Source organism: Ipomoea triloba, chromosome 15 (genome assembly GCF_003576645.1).
Source record: "Ipomoea triloba cultivar NCNSP0323 chromosome 15, ASM357664v1".
Lineage (NCBI taxonomy): Eukaryota > Viridiplantae > Streptophyta > Magnoliopsida > Solanales > Convolvulaceae > Ipomoea > Ipomoea triloba.
The window spans coordinates 14,307,707-14,324,187 of NC_044930.1; the positions used below are offsets into that span (position 1 = coordinate 14,307,707).

A 16,481-nucleotide genomic window follows, 5' to 3' on the forward strand; every position below is an offset into this window, starting at 1 on the left:
ATATATATATATATATATATATATATATATATATATATATATATATATATATATATATATATATATATATATATATATATATATATATATACATATATATATATACATACATACATATATATACATACATATATATACATACATACATACATATATATACATATACATATACATATACATATATACATATATACATATATACATATACATATACATATATACATATATATACATATACATATATATATATATATATACATATATAGACTTTGCTTTGCAAGCAACCGTGGGATGTAAAGGGATTTCGGTCTCAAGTTATATGTTGATATACTAGCTAAGACATATATGTGTTCATATAGGTAGGGTGGTAAAATTTATAATGTGTAAGTTAATAAAATTATATTACCAGAACTTCAAGTAGTCCGAAGATGAGAGATGTATGTAATCTATTGATATAAGTATCAGATATGAATCCGCCCACAATTGAGAGCAAGAAAGTTGAGCCCATGAAGTTTGTGAGTGTGTTCGATGCGGTTGGAATATCAAAATGCAGCTTCACATGGAAGTACAACACCAAGCTCACCATGTTTGCTACAAATCCCATGTTGTCTAGTGCCGCCAGCACTGCACATATATACATACAATCATTACCATGCATCAAAAACCAACCCCATTATATTATACATATATTATTCCATAAATAAATAAATACCCCTACTCAAATACCTAATTAGGCTAGCTAATTCCTTCGCTGAATGGTAGGTACCTCTAATAGGTGGAACTGCTGACCTTGAGATTTAAGCTAGATTGCTCCATACCCAAAGTCGAAGATCACAACTATGTTTGTTTAGGTGTACCCGGACTCCCGATGTTGTCATTGTTGAACACAATAACTAATCCCCTGGTTGAATTGTAAGCATCTCTAATAGGTGGATCAGAACAACTGACTTAAAGATTTAAGATTGCTCCATATATACCCAAAGCTAAAGATCACAATTATGTTTTTTTTTATGTACCCAGAGTTTTCACGATCAAACACAATGACTAATCTCGTTACTGAATTGTAACCACCTCTAATAGGTGGTACAACTAACCTAAAGATTTAAAATTGTACCCAAAGCCGGAGATCACAACTATACTAGTATTTGAAAGAAACAAAGAATTATAAGTAGCTTAGCTTACCATATAGGAAAGAAGCAGCTTTAAATCCACCTTTTCCTTTTATTTGCCATGAGGTTAGAGCACTATTGCCTGACTTAGTTGTCTCATCCTGTTCAAAGAATATAATATAACATAATAAGCCTATATAATATATAAACGTAAATGTGTAATCCAAATATCATATCAGTTTAGATTTTTAGTTAAAATGGAGTACATTCTTCAACTTGATATGAGTGTTAAAAGTTATGAGTTTAAATCTTACAAGATTAATGAAAAGAGATCCACATATTGTTTAAAATTCGTCAACTATCAACTTAAATTTTTAGTTGTTTACACGTACACATGCTTCAATTAACTTCATATGCACATACAAACTAACACGCAACAAATATATGTATATATACTCACCATGCCCGGCGGCTAATGATGGATGGGGTTTGACGGTCAGATGATGATGGAGTGGAATCAACTAATAACTCCCAAATTTGGTTTTGTATGATAATGATGATGATCACGTACGAGAATAGCTAGGCCGCCTATACTATCTATGTAGTTCCACTTAATTAGTATATACATGGAACATGAATGGGACTACAAGTAATATATATATATATATATGTACTAAGCTAATATAGTGCTACACATATATAGCTTTGTTCGTAACGCCGGTGACATGAAAATCATCGAATTCTTGTTCTTATCATATATGCCTTTGCTTTATTCTCTTTTCTTTAATTTGATTGCTACATTTCCATGTTCATGATGTTGATATATCGCAACCACCTAAAAATTGGTCTTAAAATTCTTTAATGTATATATATATATATGTTGATGTTGTTTATAAGTATTTATAATAATGAAAAATATATATTATTTATACTCGTCTCATTTCACAATTTTTCTTTATGATTTTCTTATAGCATGTACAAGTGAGGTTAGCTTTTATTGGTTTTGTTTTTTTTTTTTTTTGAGTTAAAGCAGATATTATTTTAATTGTTAATTGTACTAAACATTTTTTTTATTATTATAAGGAAAAATTACACTTTTCGTCACTTTATTATCATTGACGTTGCACTTTTCGTCCTTTTATTAACTTTTCATCCCTAAGTTATACTAAAATTGAAAATTTCATCCCTCACTTTTTGTTAGTAAAGAGACGAAAGTGCAACGCCAATAATAGATTAGGGACGAAAGTGCAACGCCAATAATAGATTAAGGACGAAAAGTGAGACCAACACTTAAGAATAAATTCTACAATTACTTTATAACTTAGGGGGAAAAAGTGCAATTTTACCTTATTATAATGTTCATTATTTTTTATTTTATAACTTTACAATATTTATAATTTTTTGAAATATTTATAATTAATATTTGATAAATAATATTCTTTGATTTACAGAAAAGTCCTCAACTACTATTCAAAAGTGTACTATAGGTGAAGCTCGCCTTGTGACTCTACTCGGTAAAGAACTACAAAATGGTAAAATAATCTAAATTCTCCATAACTAATCAGTTTAAATTGAGAAAGTCATTAGACTATTGTAACCGAAAGAAACTTGAACCCTTGTGAATATAGAATAATTTTTTGTGTTCAATGAAATGAGACCAAACTAGTAGTCATCATAATATCCCAAATGCCAACTGTCTGTTCCCTAAGTCCTCAGGCCTCATCTTTCTTGCTTGATTGCCTTTATCACACTTTTGGTCATAAAACATATTTTGTCCAACCCAATAGGTTCCGTCTGTTCTCGTATCTTATTATGTGCGGAAAGTCGTAAAACTACAACAGTCCAATTAATTTGGTAATTACAAGATTTTAAGTTTTATTCTCCGTCAGAGTAAACAAAAGAAAATCATAAAAGTGAGTATTTTGTCATTTTGAAAAAAAAAATCTCAAAAAATTTCATAAAACATTTTAGATGCATTTTCTTTAATTTTAAAAAAAGTAAAAAATGCATTTCTTAAAAAGAAATTAGTAAACAATTACTGTAATATTTATGAATATTTATAAAAATAAATAAATAAATTTACAAATACACACTTATACACATACTTTTTTCTAATTTGAAAAACATAGAATAGATAATAAAAAACTAGAGAATTAAAATAAATGTAATCTGTTTCCAAACTAAATAATAAATAAATAAATGTAATCTAAGACAAATCCGTTTTTTTAAGGATAACTAACCGTCTAAAACAATGCCAATGACCTTGTGGTCTAGTGACGCGAAGTGGCTCTCCCAAATGGGAGATCATAGGTTTGAGCCCCAATGAGAGTAATATTAATTGTTTGTGTTTCAATAGGTTAAGAAAGTATTATAACAAATACTACATTGTAATAAATTCAATAGTACTATAAGTATTATGTTTTTCATTATAAGTAACAAACATTTTATTTCTTAATTTTTTAGTATTACCGAATCTATTATATTGTAGTATCTATTCATTTATACTTCTCAACCTATTGAAGCACAAAAAGTTCATCCGGCCTCCAATGAGGCTCAATCTCATGACAAGATTCTATTAAATGATCAAACAAAACTAACAGCTATGACAAGATTGACCAAAATAAGTAATTAACCACCTTTATGCATAATTAATGGCAAAATTAGCTCATTATAATAATTAAATACTCTGTTCCTCATTATTATAATTGATATTCTAATTCCATTCCTAAATATTTCAAGGACCAAAAATACAATTAACCTTAAATTTTTATTTTTATTTTTGGTATATTATCTTCTTCCCAAATACCATGGTACTTGGAAGAGTTTTCCTAATGTAAAATTGTTCCATTTACCAGGTTCATATCTAATGAAGTATAAATATTTTGTTATAAGCTATACTATTTCTGAAAGTGTGAATACTATAATATCTTTAAAAGTTTTTGGAGCTATAGTCATTTAACCATCAATCCACTGCTATTCAAATAGTATTAGCTTATAACATAAAATATTTGATTAGTTCTTTGTTGTCTTTAATTTCTAAATGCATTGCTTTCAAAAATAATATTTAAAAAATCAAAGGTAAAATCAATAAACTTAGTTTGGAAAAATTACATTTTTCTTACAAAGTACACTAAATTTTTATCCATTTTATTACCCCGTAAGGATTAAATTTCCAATTTGAAGGATTGATGTGGGTATTTAGTAGTTAAGCAACTAAAAGAAATTAAATTAGAGTTAATACCCAATTAAGTTCTCAACCATAATAGTTTTTCTCAATTTTTTTTTTTTGAGTACTACTACTCTATTACAATGTAGTATCTGTCCATAGTTACTTTCTCAACCTAATGAAGCACAAAGAGTCAATTTAGTTTTTCTCAATTTAGTTCTAAATGACTTTGTGTGCTTAATTAGGTCATCAACATCGATAGTTTACCCAATTGAGACCGCAGTTGTTAGAATCAAAAACTAAATCGAGAAAAATCAATATAATCGATGACTAAATTGGATAGAACTACTATAGTCGAAGACTAGCTTTGGTAAAACTACTATAATCAATGGCTAAATTAGATATTAATAGAGGTATTACCAAACTATCTTAACAAAGGACTCAATTGAGTAAAACAATCAAAGTCAAAAACCTAATTAAGTATAAAAAATCATTTAGGACTAAATCAAGAAAAATCACTAGTCAAAGACTAAATTGAATATTAACTCAATTAAATTAAAACACAACTCACAAAAGAATCTTTTAGGTTGGAAAAGAGCATGAACTTATGTGCAGAACACCCACCCAATTGAGTGTTTCATAGGTGGTGATCACTCTCTCTTGTTCTTCTTTGGAATCATCTGTTAATAAATGGCCTTCAGAAAAGGACCAATAATATTTTCATAGCTTTCAAATCCTTTGTCACTTTCATCTCTTAATCATCTTGTTTCTTTGCAGTATCAGATTCTAAGATACAACGAACCACTGACAACTCACGTTTTGGACAATGTATACCATCAATAATAAAAGAATGATAAATGCACTTTCGCCACATGTTCACATTTTACTGAAATAAGATAATTTATTGAAATAAGATAAAATTAATAAAAATTGTGATTCACTTTCTTTCTCTTTAATTAATCAAAAAATACCCCTCTAGCTGAAAGTGAAGATGGGTAAAAGTGGAATCTTAGTTGTTAGCTAATTAGGTTAGTGGGCTTAACTAATTAATAGCATTAGCTGATTGTAGAAAGATGTTTGATAAATTAGTTAGCAACTGATAGCTGATTACATACAAAATGGCTTTCTCAAAAAGCTTATTAAAAAAACTTCTTTGAACAGCTTTTTGAATTTTAACGTTTTGGCGCGATAAGCTATTACAAAAAGCTAATAATCAAACATTCATATTAGTCGTTTAACCAAGTCAAACATTTAAATCTAATAATTAGTCAAATAAGTCAAAATTGGCTGATAAGCTAACTATGTTACCAAACAGAGTCATACCAAGCAGGGCCATAGTATTAGTCATAATAAAATTAAAGTTAAGTACACATCCCTCGGGAACCACTTTAGGACACCTTGATTATACTTCTTCAGAATTTAAGGTTTAACATATTCACTAAACATTATATTTAAGTTGATCAAAACAATGCTATTTTATGATAGATATTGCACTCCAGAATCTTTAACTTGTTGGCACAAGTTGATCAGAGCAAAGTCATTTTATGATATTGCACTTCAGAATCTCTAACTTGTTGGCACAACCATAGGTTCTTGCGGACAGTGTATCAAACCAAAATTATCTATCTACCTCTTAACGAGGTAAAGCAAAAACCATAGACAAAAAGAATATCCCTAAGAACGAGAAGGTATACATGCGTAGTGGTGATGAGTCTTGAAACGAGATTGTACCTTCCGTCAGAAGAGAGTGTTTGTTACGGGTGGGTTCACAGAACCTACAGACAAAACTGAGCTACACTGGCCTCCACCAAGTTAACAAATTTCTTCTACCGTGAGGGACTGACCTGGAGAAACAATGCTCTTCACAATCTGCACGTACCAAGTACTAGTAATTCAAACTTTCTTTCTACAAGTTATTTGACACATCTAACATGAAAGGAGCAAGATCTGACAATAGGTTTTTAAAAAGAACAAATAAAGAGGTGAAGCTTGGTGAATACCTTACATTGGATTAAATATATAATATGCTAGTTTCCTAAACAGCAAGTTTTGCATAATAAGATTTCATGAGCAAAAAATCATCATACATTTTGAATTAGCAAAGGAGGATACCATAGCACTTTACCTGCCTCTGCACTATGCAATCATGTACTGCAGCACATATCTTTCAGTAAACTACTTTTCATGTCTCCTTTTCTTCGAGTCAGAGATATGTAACATAAGCTGCACAGAGATTCATATTTTTTATAATCACAAAAAAGTAGAGTTTAAAGCTAAATGAAGATGTTGATTTTAACACTAACCTTAGTACCAACATAAAATGTTACAAACATGCCAAATAGAACCGGCAGTCCTGCAAGACATGAAATTTCATAACCTGTCCCAACATCACGTCTGTCAGAAGAAAGCTAGATAGTGATAGAAATCAACCTTCTTTCTGAAGGAACGCAGATGTTAGCCAGTTAATCCCTGATGGTCCTATAACAAAGCCAACAAGATTGGCCACCTGCAAGAGCATTAATATTACTCCGATTGGAGGATGTTTGCTGTCAAGAAAGTAATAGCAGAACCAGAGAATGGTAGGTCGAAAGGAAAATTTTATCTATTAGGCATCAAGTTTCTCAATCAGCCAACAAAGCTTAGTCCAAATGTTTACACCAGGGGCAAAACTAGAAATATTGTTGAGTAGGGGTGAAAGCTTAAAGCACTTTGAAATTATAAAAAAAAAAAAAATGTTCATGACAAATATGAAACATCATTAATTGGATAAAATGGTCCGAATCAAAATGCATTATAAATCGCACATCTCTATCGTTGATATGATATTTATAAATATTTTTTCTTTCAGTTGGATCAACTTTAAGTTCTTCTAGATTAATCTGAATAGGAGAATGCACAATAGAAACTTCTAGACTACTTTGGTTAAATGATTCATAAAAAGTAAATTTTCTTTTAAAATACTTTTCATAACTGAAGCAGAGAATATATTTCATATCATTTAATTAATCAATTTAAATACTTATCACCAAATTAAGCCACATTATAAATATAAGTACTAGATTACTTAATTAAGAATAAATTTCAAAAAATTGACAAAAGAAAATTCACAAAGTTACAAACCACAAATCAAAAATACAATTAGAATTAGGAATAAATATCACAAATCATCATAGTTTTAATAGTAGTAAAAAATAGAATTGAGATGCATTATAAATAAATGATATATATATATATATATATATATATGAGGGAGGGGGAGGGAACTGCCCCCTGCCCGCTTTTTTCCTCCAGTCCTGGCTTACACAGAAAAGGTTCCAACACATTATGACACTATTAAATTTGAGCAGATACAGTAACTGTTGATAAAATTTTCATATTCTAATAATGAGAATTTCATTCTCCAAATACATTATTTACATCTATGAAACTGCAGCTGATCTGGCAAATTTCAAAACCTAGAAAAAATACTGACTTCCCAGCACAGTTTCACCTTAATTTTATAGAGGAAAACAACATGCAGACTTAAAATTAAACAATTGCATGTATAAGCTTAATGTCATGGTCTTTTAGCTTAATGATAAAAGAGCAGAAAACAGACCATAAGACAAGTGATGGTGACAGCACCAGCAACAGCATTGAGTTCATAGTAGAAGAACTCGCCAAAAGCACTTTCCACCTTATGAGCATAATTGGTTCACCAGCATGGCATAATAAAATGACATAATTAGCCACTGAAAATTTATTCCATATGCATACATACAGAGTTTTTTTCTTTAAACAAAAGAACAGTACAGAGGGCATTTAGGTAACACAGCATTACCTTGAAAGCATTTGCTGTTGATTTTACAATCATTTCTGGTATGAAGAATATGCATGTCAGCCATGCCCACGAAAGCAGCTTCCTGAAGCCAAATGGCAAACAAATTGTCAGCAAACCAAAAGATATTATACAAAGCAGAATTGGTTTAATCAAAACTTGGAATTTACCACTCTAAATCATGCCAGATAGCAACAAATGTGAAGACCACCCACACATTTAGCAACTTCCTACCAGAACCCCCAAGAGGAATATACATGTATCTGAAAGCTTAGACAGTAATACTGAAATTGAGGAACACACAAGAAGATTAATCACATCATGTGGGTAAATGTCTCAGGATATCACCTGACGAGCCATTTGTTAAAGGATGCATGCCAATTTTTCCAAAAAGTTTCCAAACTGTAGCAATTATTTATACACCTTGGCATATTCTCAGGTGGCTCAATACCATTAACCTACAATAAGAAGCAAAGAAAGAAAGAAAGAAAAAAAAAAAAAAGAAAAAAAAAAGAATCAGGCTATATCACAAATAGCAAGCAATTTGTATCTGAACTTTAGAAAATTACAAATACAAGGCAAATGAAGCTACCAGTGACCAGAACCGGAAATAGCGCCAGATCAGGAAAAACTTGAGCCACATGAAATTTAATACCTATTATATCATAAGCAAAACAATAAATGGATTTATTGCATCTTCTAGAGGTCTAGTAATGTATGGAGTGGAAATTTCCTTCTATTATCCATGTGCACAAACTTCAATTCTGATCCAAAACTTTGATGATTTTGGCTATTAGTTATTCAGGCAATCTAGAAAAGTTCATAGAAGCTCAATGCCAGTACTTACTCCATACCCAATGATGAAGACATCCATTGGAGATAAGTATCTCCACATGCCACTAAAAGAAAAACATGGATTCAGTCATAAAGAACAAAAATGAATGTAACTCTTAGTCAGGTTGTCAGCAACTTGGTTATTTTACTTTCAAAATAAACTCACCTAACTGCAAAGGCATTGAAGTAAGAGAAATGTGTCATTAATTCCATAAGCAACAAACTAAAAACCCAGCGAAATCCATACCAAACTACATCTTGTAATCGGTAAGTCTTCTGTGGAGTATCCAACTGTAATAACACAAATGAAAGATGGGATTACTTGTCTCAGAAATGAATTAAGTTAATGACTTTATTCAACTATTCTACCTAAAAATTTATTTGCAAAAAAACTTGGCAACAAAGGAAGTTCAAAACGGCACAGCAAAGTGTGAACAAATTCAAGATGAAGTTATTATGACTTGGTTTCAATAAATTATGGTTATATTCAATCAGTCATGCTTCTAATGTTCTAGATAAACATGGCAATTGACAACACATAAATGAAGGGAAAAATTAGAATGAAAGATCAGCAAACACTTGAAAAATCTGTAATTTATCAATCAAAATAAAAGCTGTAGTTGATAAATAATATACACTTTTGATTCAGCAAATGTGTTTATAGTTATTTTTGATGTTGTGAGGTAGACTAAATGTTGTATGATTACTCTACAATCGTCCTTCTGATGTGTTCTCATCTAGCTAGACTGTGTAGCCCAAGGGTAGTTTTCATCTGTATATATACATGTACATGTATTCATTTGTTCATAGCATAAACATAGATACCTTTTTATCTCCTGTTCAACATAGTATTAAAGCCACTTTCTTGTGAGCTCATTTTCCCTGAAATAACAGTACATGAACTGTACCAAAAAAAATCATCTCTTGAAACCTTCAGTCTTTCTTCATTTTATCTCGTGTTGCTTGTTTCTCCGAAATCAAAGCTACTATCATCTAGGAAACTTCAGGCAAAGCTAACCCATGATTTTCCAGTCATTGAAGCAGGACAGCAGGTTTCATCCACATCCTCATGCACAGGTGAGTTAGCCCACCTCTGGCAGCTTTTCTCGGCAATACTTCCAAGACTATTTTTGTTTTGGCTACTTTCACTTCAGTTTCTAAGGTCAGACTTTTTTCGGCAATAATTCCGTCTCTGGTCCTTGCTATGATATCTATTACAAGCCTACTCTATTTGCTCCTAGTCTCTCTAGAAACTCTGTTATTACATCTGCGAAGCAATGTGGGTTGCAAAATTACTAATCTTAGGCCGCAACAGTTGAGTTGGGGTCTATAAGCCAAGGTATTGCTGACCACTTGAATAAGAAAGCTAATGATACACATACACCTGACAAATTAAAAGGCTATTTGAGAGAGAGAGAGAGAGAGTTGATGCTCAGTTATTTAGCCTTTTGTGGCAGCCTCTTTCTCTGGAGTTAGTGCATCTTATTAGACCGTTCACCAATAAAAGCATGCCTATCCATTCGGAACCAAGCTAAAACATTATATACTAATGGCATTTCCCATTTCTATACTGTAGTTGAGTTATTGATCAATTTGAATAAAGCAAGGATAACTAAAGAGATCTTCCCTGGGAAAGCCTAAAATATTAAGAATTGAATTCAACAGCCTGATGTTGATTGGTGGAACACCAGTAGAACAAGCAGTTTATCATGAGAAATTTTTTATGGTGCTTAAGTGCTTTTCCTTTCAAAATTAGGCCTAGAGTTTGAACACGCTTGAAATCAAAGTGATCAAGTACCAATTACTATTTGAAGTATTCAAATGACTCCTTCAAGTTTCCTCCATAACTAGTGAGGTGCCAGTAACAGGTGGTCCATTACTACAGATTAGCCTTCCCTTGTGTCTCACTCCCAAGAAGGTTGTGGTAATGGTCATACTGGAACCATGGAGGACAAGCACATAGCCAATACAGTGATTACTACAATACAATGAATCTAGACACATTAGGAAGCAATGTTGGAAGTTACATGGAATACTGCCACCTGCCCACCCACTTTAGCAAATGTTGCTCAATCAAGGCCATGGGAATCACGTTCTCAAGATATCTCTACCTTGGAGAATGAAGAGTTGACACAACTCAGGGCTAATGCTAGAGTCACTGTTACTAAAGTGGCCCACACTGAAGGATCTCATGTTGCTCGTCTCTCAATCCAGTGCTCTTGGATCATGGGTCCTTGATTCAAATGCATCAGATCATATTTTTGGTAACTCTTCTCTATTCACTCAAACAAAACAAGGGGAGCCTCTATCTAATCCCAGTAGATTCTAAAGGTTTGTTAGGAAATTGTTTTACCTTTCATTGTGATATTTCATTCGCAGCAAGTGTTGTTAGTCAGTTCTTAAGTCTCCATGTGGAAGTAATTCGGATGCAGTTTCCAAGGAACTGATTTGTTATAAAAGGATCATGAATATACATAGATTGTTGGGTAAACATATCTAGATTGGATGGGATGTTCTTGGGATAGGAGATCAACATCTAGATATTGTATTTTCTTGCAGTCACTTGATTTCAAGGAAAAGTAAGAAGTGCAGTTACACGTTCAAATGCCGAGGCTGAATATTGATGAGTGTCATTGGAATATGTGAACTAGTCTGGTTAAAGCACCTTCTTATAGAGTTAAAGTTTTGTGAGCTCAGATCTATGAGGCTCATTTGTGACAATCAGATGGCATTACATATTGCATTCAGCCTAGCCTTCCATGAAATCAGTTTGAAGTTGGCTGTCATTTTGTTTAGGAGAAGGTTAATTCAGGAGAAATAATTGCCTCATTTGCTGGCTCAAATGACCAGTTGCTAGATATATTCATTAAATATCTTAGGGGGCCTAGAACAGGATACATCTATAACAAGTTTGGAGCTTATGATGTAGGTGCTCTAGCTTGAGGTGTGTTGATATGTTGAGGTTCCAACCATCCTTTTGATCATAGTTATCTAGACGGACTTTCTAGGCGAGATGCCTAGTCGACTAGTCGATGTGTAATATATATATATATATATTCCCATACAAAATAATTAGGATGTGAATAGGCAATTAGGCATGATGTGTGTTGGAAATAGGCAGCCATATTTACTCTACTCTAGGAAGTTGTAGCACCCATATTTACCCTACTTTAGGGAGTTGTAGCAGCCCCATTTACTCTTCTCTAGGAAGTTGTAGCCTTGAGAAGAGTGAAATTGAAAGCTTTTGTATATTTCTATAATTCTATGTATTATCACTACACACTGATATCACATATATATACATAGGAATTGAGACAAAAAGGAACTCTTTTCCTGGAAATACTACTCCCACTATCAACACTAACGCTACTAATGCAAACATCCTTATTTTGCTCCTACTTTGCTCCATAATGTTTCTACAAAGAGGAATGGGCTTTGCTCGGAACAGGAGGACGATGCCGGAGCTCGAACTGCTCCGCCATCGGAGTCACCACGCTCCTCCACGCACCGCCGCTGCTCCGACTCCACCCGCCGGGGTGTGAGGAAGATTCCGGCGACTTCTCCAACTAGAAATTACACCGGTAGACTCGCCTTAGTGTGTAGGTTCTACCCATGTATGTTTTGTGGAGTTTTGGGGTTGTATTCTGCACTTAGGCGAGGCGAGCACATTAGGCATTCGGTCCCGACCGACCGGACGCCTAGGCGACACCTTGATAACAATGCTTTTGATGTGTTCTCATTCAGCTAAATCGGGTAGCCTAAGGGTTGATTTCCTCTATATATATATACATGTAATGTACTCATTTGTTCATAAATTAAATTTAGATACCTTTTTACCTCCTATTCAGCAGTTATTAACAAGAAAAATAAATTCCGAACATTAAATACAATAAATGCAGCTTTTGCACCATGTAGGCATATGTGACTCTCCTACTGTATAGAACTCTTATGTACCTGGGAAGCAAATGCATTGAAGCTAATGATAGGACCAGCAATGTAGAGAGGAGCATAAAACAAATAACACAAGTAGGTAGTAATGGAGAACTTGTCATCCTGGAGACTTCTCTCCTGCCAAAACAAAATAAAGAGGTTGCAACTACAAGTGAGAAAGGGCTACACTGAAAAAAAGAGCTACATTAAAACTCATGCTGACCACCAAACCTGTAATAGCAGATAGCATGTTCTTCCTGATGAACAATTATCACAACGCTGGAGGTGCTTCTGTAATTATAAAAAATACCAAAATTACTAAGAGCTAAAGGGTTTTGCTTTCAATTATCTCATTTCATACAGCAGGCCTTATCAAGCAAATTGGTAATTTAGATAATGAAATAAAGAGCCAAGGAGAATTAGCCGATCATGGATACAAGAGTCTCCTTTCAATTGGTCACTTTTATGAGGATACATTATTTAAAGCACAATAGTCCCTCCTCATTTAATTGGCACCACTCAAAGATAAAGAACTCTCTCTATCTCTATACACACACACACACACACATACTAGTTATGAATATGCGTGGTGCACAAATAAAATTTGTCCAATGAATTAAAATGATAGCAAAAGAGTATGATCAAAATAAATGTAAGATCTCATAAATGAAGTTATGAGATACAATTTCTAATGATAAGACTATTATCTCACATGAAATTTCAAAAACTACATTGAATTTGATCCACACAATTGCAGTGGTTATACACACACACACACATACCAGAGTATTTTGCCACTACATAAAATTGTTCTTTATTCATTGTTAATTTATGCTTTTTGACATTGATACATAATAGCTCATTTCAGTTTACTCAAATTTGATTTTACAAACTTTAAAATAAAAATTTACACAAATATTTGCATATCGTACAAGTAGCTAGGAGTATAGATCATATTTGCTATTAATTTTGAGATCCTTTGGAAAATCCAACAAAGGATTTCAGCATCAATTGGAAAATACATACTATTCCAGCTATACTATGTTTATGGAGAATCATATTTTCCATCAGAAGCTATTGAACTAAAAAGCATTCTATTAAATTGTTATAAAAGTAACCTAGCAGCTTCCAATTAATTGACGTGTATGCAAAGATCTAAAGTATTGACTTCTCACAAGTGATAAGGAATTGAAAAAGTGAAAAGAAAAAGGGATAAAATTGAAAAATAATTTTAAGGTGTATAGTTATAAAAATAAGAGTAAATACCCAAAATGGTCCCTCGACTATAGCATAATTCACAAATTAGTCCTCAACGACTGAATCCAATTAAGTCCTCAACTATTCAAATTTTACCTAATTTAGTCCTCCGTCAATTCTTCCATCTAAAGCCTGTTAACTCTAAGGTCATATGTGTAATTTCATCAGGCCTTGAAATTAAGTCCTGATACGTCATTGTTTCGTTCTATTGTTTGTTTCCCTTTTCATTCTAGACTCCATCGCCACCACCAGGGAGAATAGTGGTCGTCGAAGACAGCTCAGACCGGCGCCAATATTTCCACGATCGAGAAGAACAACTGGTTTCACTCCCACGGCAAGCCCCTTACCAGATTAACGGTCCAGTCCATGATTAAATCCGCCGACACAACACCCTCCCATCCGTTCTCCAGAAGCTTCCTTGGTGGTTCTCGAACTAGATTCCTCTGTCGTATTCCTCTCCGTCTCTCAGCATCGTTGGTTCTCCGGCTTCGTCGATTAATCCCAAAACCTCACCGCACACATCTCACTCTTTGTATAACTTCGCGCCTCGATCGGGGAATCAATCGTCGATCTTTTTCGAATTCATTTCCGCCGGCCCAACAGGGGTTGGGGGCTAGGGTTATGAGTTGCAGACCAAAATTTGTGAGATTAGGGCAAGGTTAATTGCTACCTTGAGTTGTTGGATTTCTCTGGTTTGTTTTTGAATAGCATTGGGGGATTTGATGGCTTCCAGGTTCTCGTAGTCGTCGGCCACCATTGTTTCCAGCCACTTGGTGGACTATGCCAATCACCAGGACGGGGAGACGGAGAGTAGTAATCCCAATAAGATTAGGGACTCTTTGGAGACTGCTCGCAATAGCTATCCCCGTCGAAATCGCCGATCTCTACTAGGGGATTTACGGCACCAACGGCGGGGTCGTACATCGACCATATGTTGAACGGCGCAGATGGTGCCCCGTATAACATGAATAGGGTCAGGCGGAGGTTCTTGGTGCAGTTAGAGGGTGTGAAGTGAGGTAGGAGAGGACGGAAGCAATGGTGAAGAAGAGAAGAGTAGCGGTGGAGGAATTGAAGGTGAGGTGGAGTAGGAGAGCAGTGAGCTGGTGGGTGGTTTTGGAGGTTGAGATGGTGAAATTACGCATATGACCTTAAGAGTTAACAGGCTGTAGACGGAGGAATTGACGGAGGACTAAATTAGGTAAAATTTGAATAGTTGAGGACTTAATTGGATTCAATCAATAGTTGAGGACTAATTTGTGAATTATGCTATAGTCGAGGGACCATTTTGGGTATTTACTCTAAAAATAAGAGTTAATACCACAAATGGTCCTCTGACTATTGGGCTAGTACTCTTTTTATCCTAGACTTTCAATTCGACCACAAATGGTCATCTGACTTTCATTTTTTACCACAAATAGTCATCCATTAAAATTTCTGTTAAATAGGTGTTAAATCTAGGGGTATTATCGTCAAATTGATATATATAAAATGGTCATAAAATAGCAATGTTTAGAATTTTTCACCAACAAGCATAATTGAAACAATTAACGAATATAAGTACTAAAATAAAAAGACAACACACATTATTCTCGTAATTATGCGTACAAAATAAAAATTTAATATTAGAGCCATCTATTTTTAATTTAACCAACAGATTAAAATGGGAGAATTTTTTTTCAAAATTCTTGCTTCTATCATTTTCATGGTTGTTCATACATGGCCGATTAATAGTTTTCACTCTTCATTAATCGATCAAACATTTTGTTTGGGACATAACTGAAGGCCGTCACCGTTGAATTTATATAATTAATCAAGTACAAATTACGAACATTAATCATGAGCTTTTATTTAATTTGTTCATTTTTGTGATTTGCCACATCCATTTTGTTTTTATATTTATTAACTTAATGTTTTTTAATGTTTGAAATTAATTATCTTGTCATATAATTATATAAAAAAAGAAGTAATAATAATATTAATCAATTTGACAATATTACCCCTAGATTTAACACCTATTTAACAAAAACTTTAACTAAGGACTATTTGTGATCAAAAATGAAAGTTAGAGGACCATTTGTGGTCGAATTGAATGTCGAGGACTAAAATGAGTACTAGCCCAATAGTCAGAGGACCATTTATGGTATTAACTCTAAAAATAAATAAAAAGGAGATGGAGGGGGAGGGTTTGGTCAAATAGAACGATCCTCAAACTATATGAAAAATAGGAATTAAGGCCTTAATCTATCACAAGTTCCAATCGAACACCATTAGCCCGTTACCAACAAGTAACCAGTTTTATGAGGTAGCATTTTTATTTAAATAAATAAAATTAAAAATGAAATTAAAAAAAAAAAAAAAAAAAAAAAAA

The 16,481-nt window shown here is 33.2% G+C and overlaps 2 protein-coding genes across 9 annotated transcripts in view; both read right to left on the reverse strand.

Moving 5' to 3' along the window:
• LOC116006040 (protein NRT1/ PTR FAMILY 4.6-like) overlaps nucleotides 1-1,721 on the reverse strand; it is a 7,150-nt gene extending 5,429 nt beyond the window's left edge. Inside the window, exons 1-3 of the mRNA XM_031246289.1 lie at nucleotides 1,570-1,721; nucleotides 1,183-1,270; nucleotides 407-624 (exon numbers count right to left, since the gene is read on the reverse strand). Coding sequence (XP_031102149.1) covers nucleotides 407-624; nucleotides 1,183-1,270; nucleotides 1,570-1,572 — 309 coding nt within the window. The 5' untranslated portion in view covers nucleotides 1,573-1,721. The remainder of the gene's footprint in view (nucleotides 1-406; nucleotides 625-1,182; nucleotides 1,271-1,569) is intronic.
• A 3,933-nt stretch (nucleotides 1,722-5,654) lies between these two features.
• Nucleotides 5,655-16,481, reverse strand: part of LOC116006476 (putative membrane-bound O-acyltransferase C24H6.01c) — a 22,439-nt gene continuing 11,612 nt past the window's right edge. For 5 of the 8 annotated variants that reach the window (XM_031246871.1, XM_031246868.1, XM_031246867.1 and 2 more), the window contains exons 9-21: nucleotides 13,088-13,147; nucleotides 12,881-12,994; nucleotides 9,093-9,217; nucleotides 8,940-8,991; nucleotides 8,685-8,747; nucleotides 8,441-8,550; nucleotides 8,263-8,355; nucleotides 8,096-8,177; nucleotides 7,874-7,951; nucleotides 6,706-6,781; nucleotides 6,579-6,628; nucleotides 6,401-6,498; nucleotides 5,663-6,144 (exon numbers count right to left, since the gene is read on the reverse strand). In XM_031246871.1, coding sequence (XP_031102731.1) covers nucleotides 6,451-6,498; nucleotides 6,579-6,628; nucleotides 6,706-6,781; nucleotides 7,874-7,951; nucleotides 8,096-8,177; nucleotides 8,263-8,355; nucleotides 8,441-8,550; nucleotides 8,685-8,747; nucleotides 8,940-8,991; nucleotides 9,093-9,217; nucleotides 12,881-12,994; nucleotides 13,088-13,147 — 951 coding nt within the window. In that variant the 3' untranslated portion in view covers nucleotides 5,663-6,144; nucleotides 6,401-6,450. Of the gene's footprint in view, nucleotides 6,145-6,275; nucleotides 6,311-6,387; nucleotides 6,499-6,578; nucleotides 6,629-6,705; nucleotides 6,782-7,873; nucleotides 7,952-8,095; nucleotides 8,178-8,262; nucleotides 8,356-8,440; nucleotides 8,551-8,684; nucleotides 8,748-8,939; nucleotides 8,992-9,092; nucleotides 9,218-12,880; nucleotides 12,995-13,087; nucleotides 13,148-16,481 lie in introns of all 8 variants that reach the window. The other 3 variants (XM_031246864.1, XM_031246866.1, XM_031246865.1) reach the window with 3 other exon arrangements.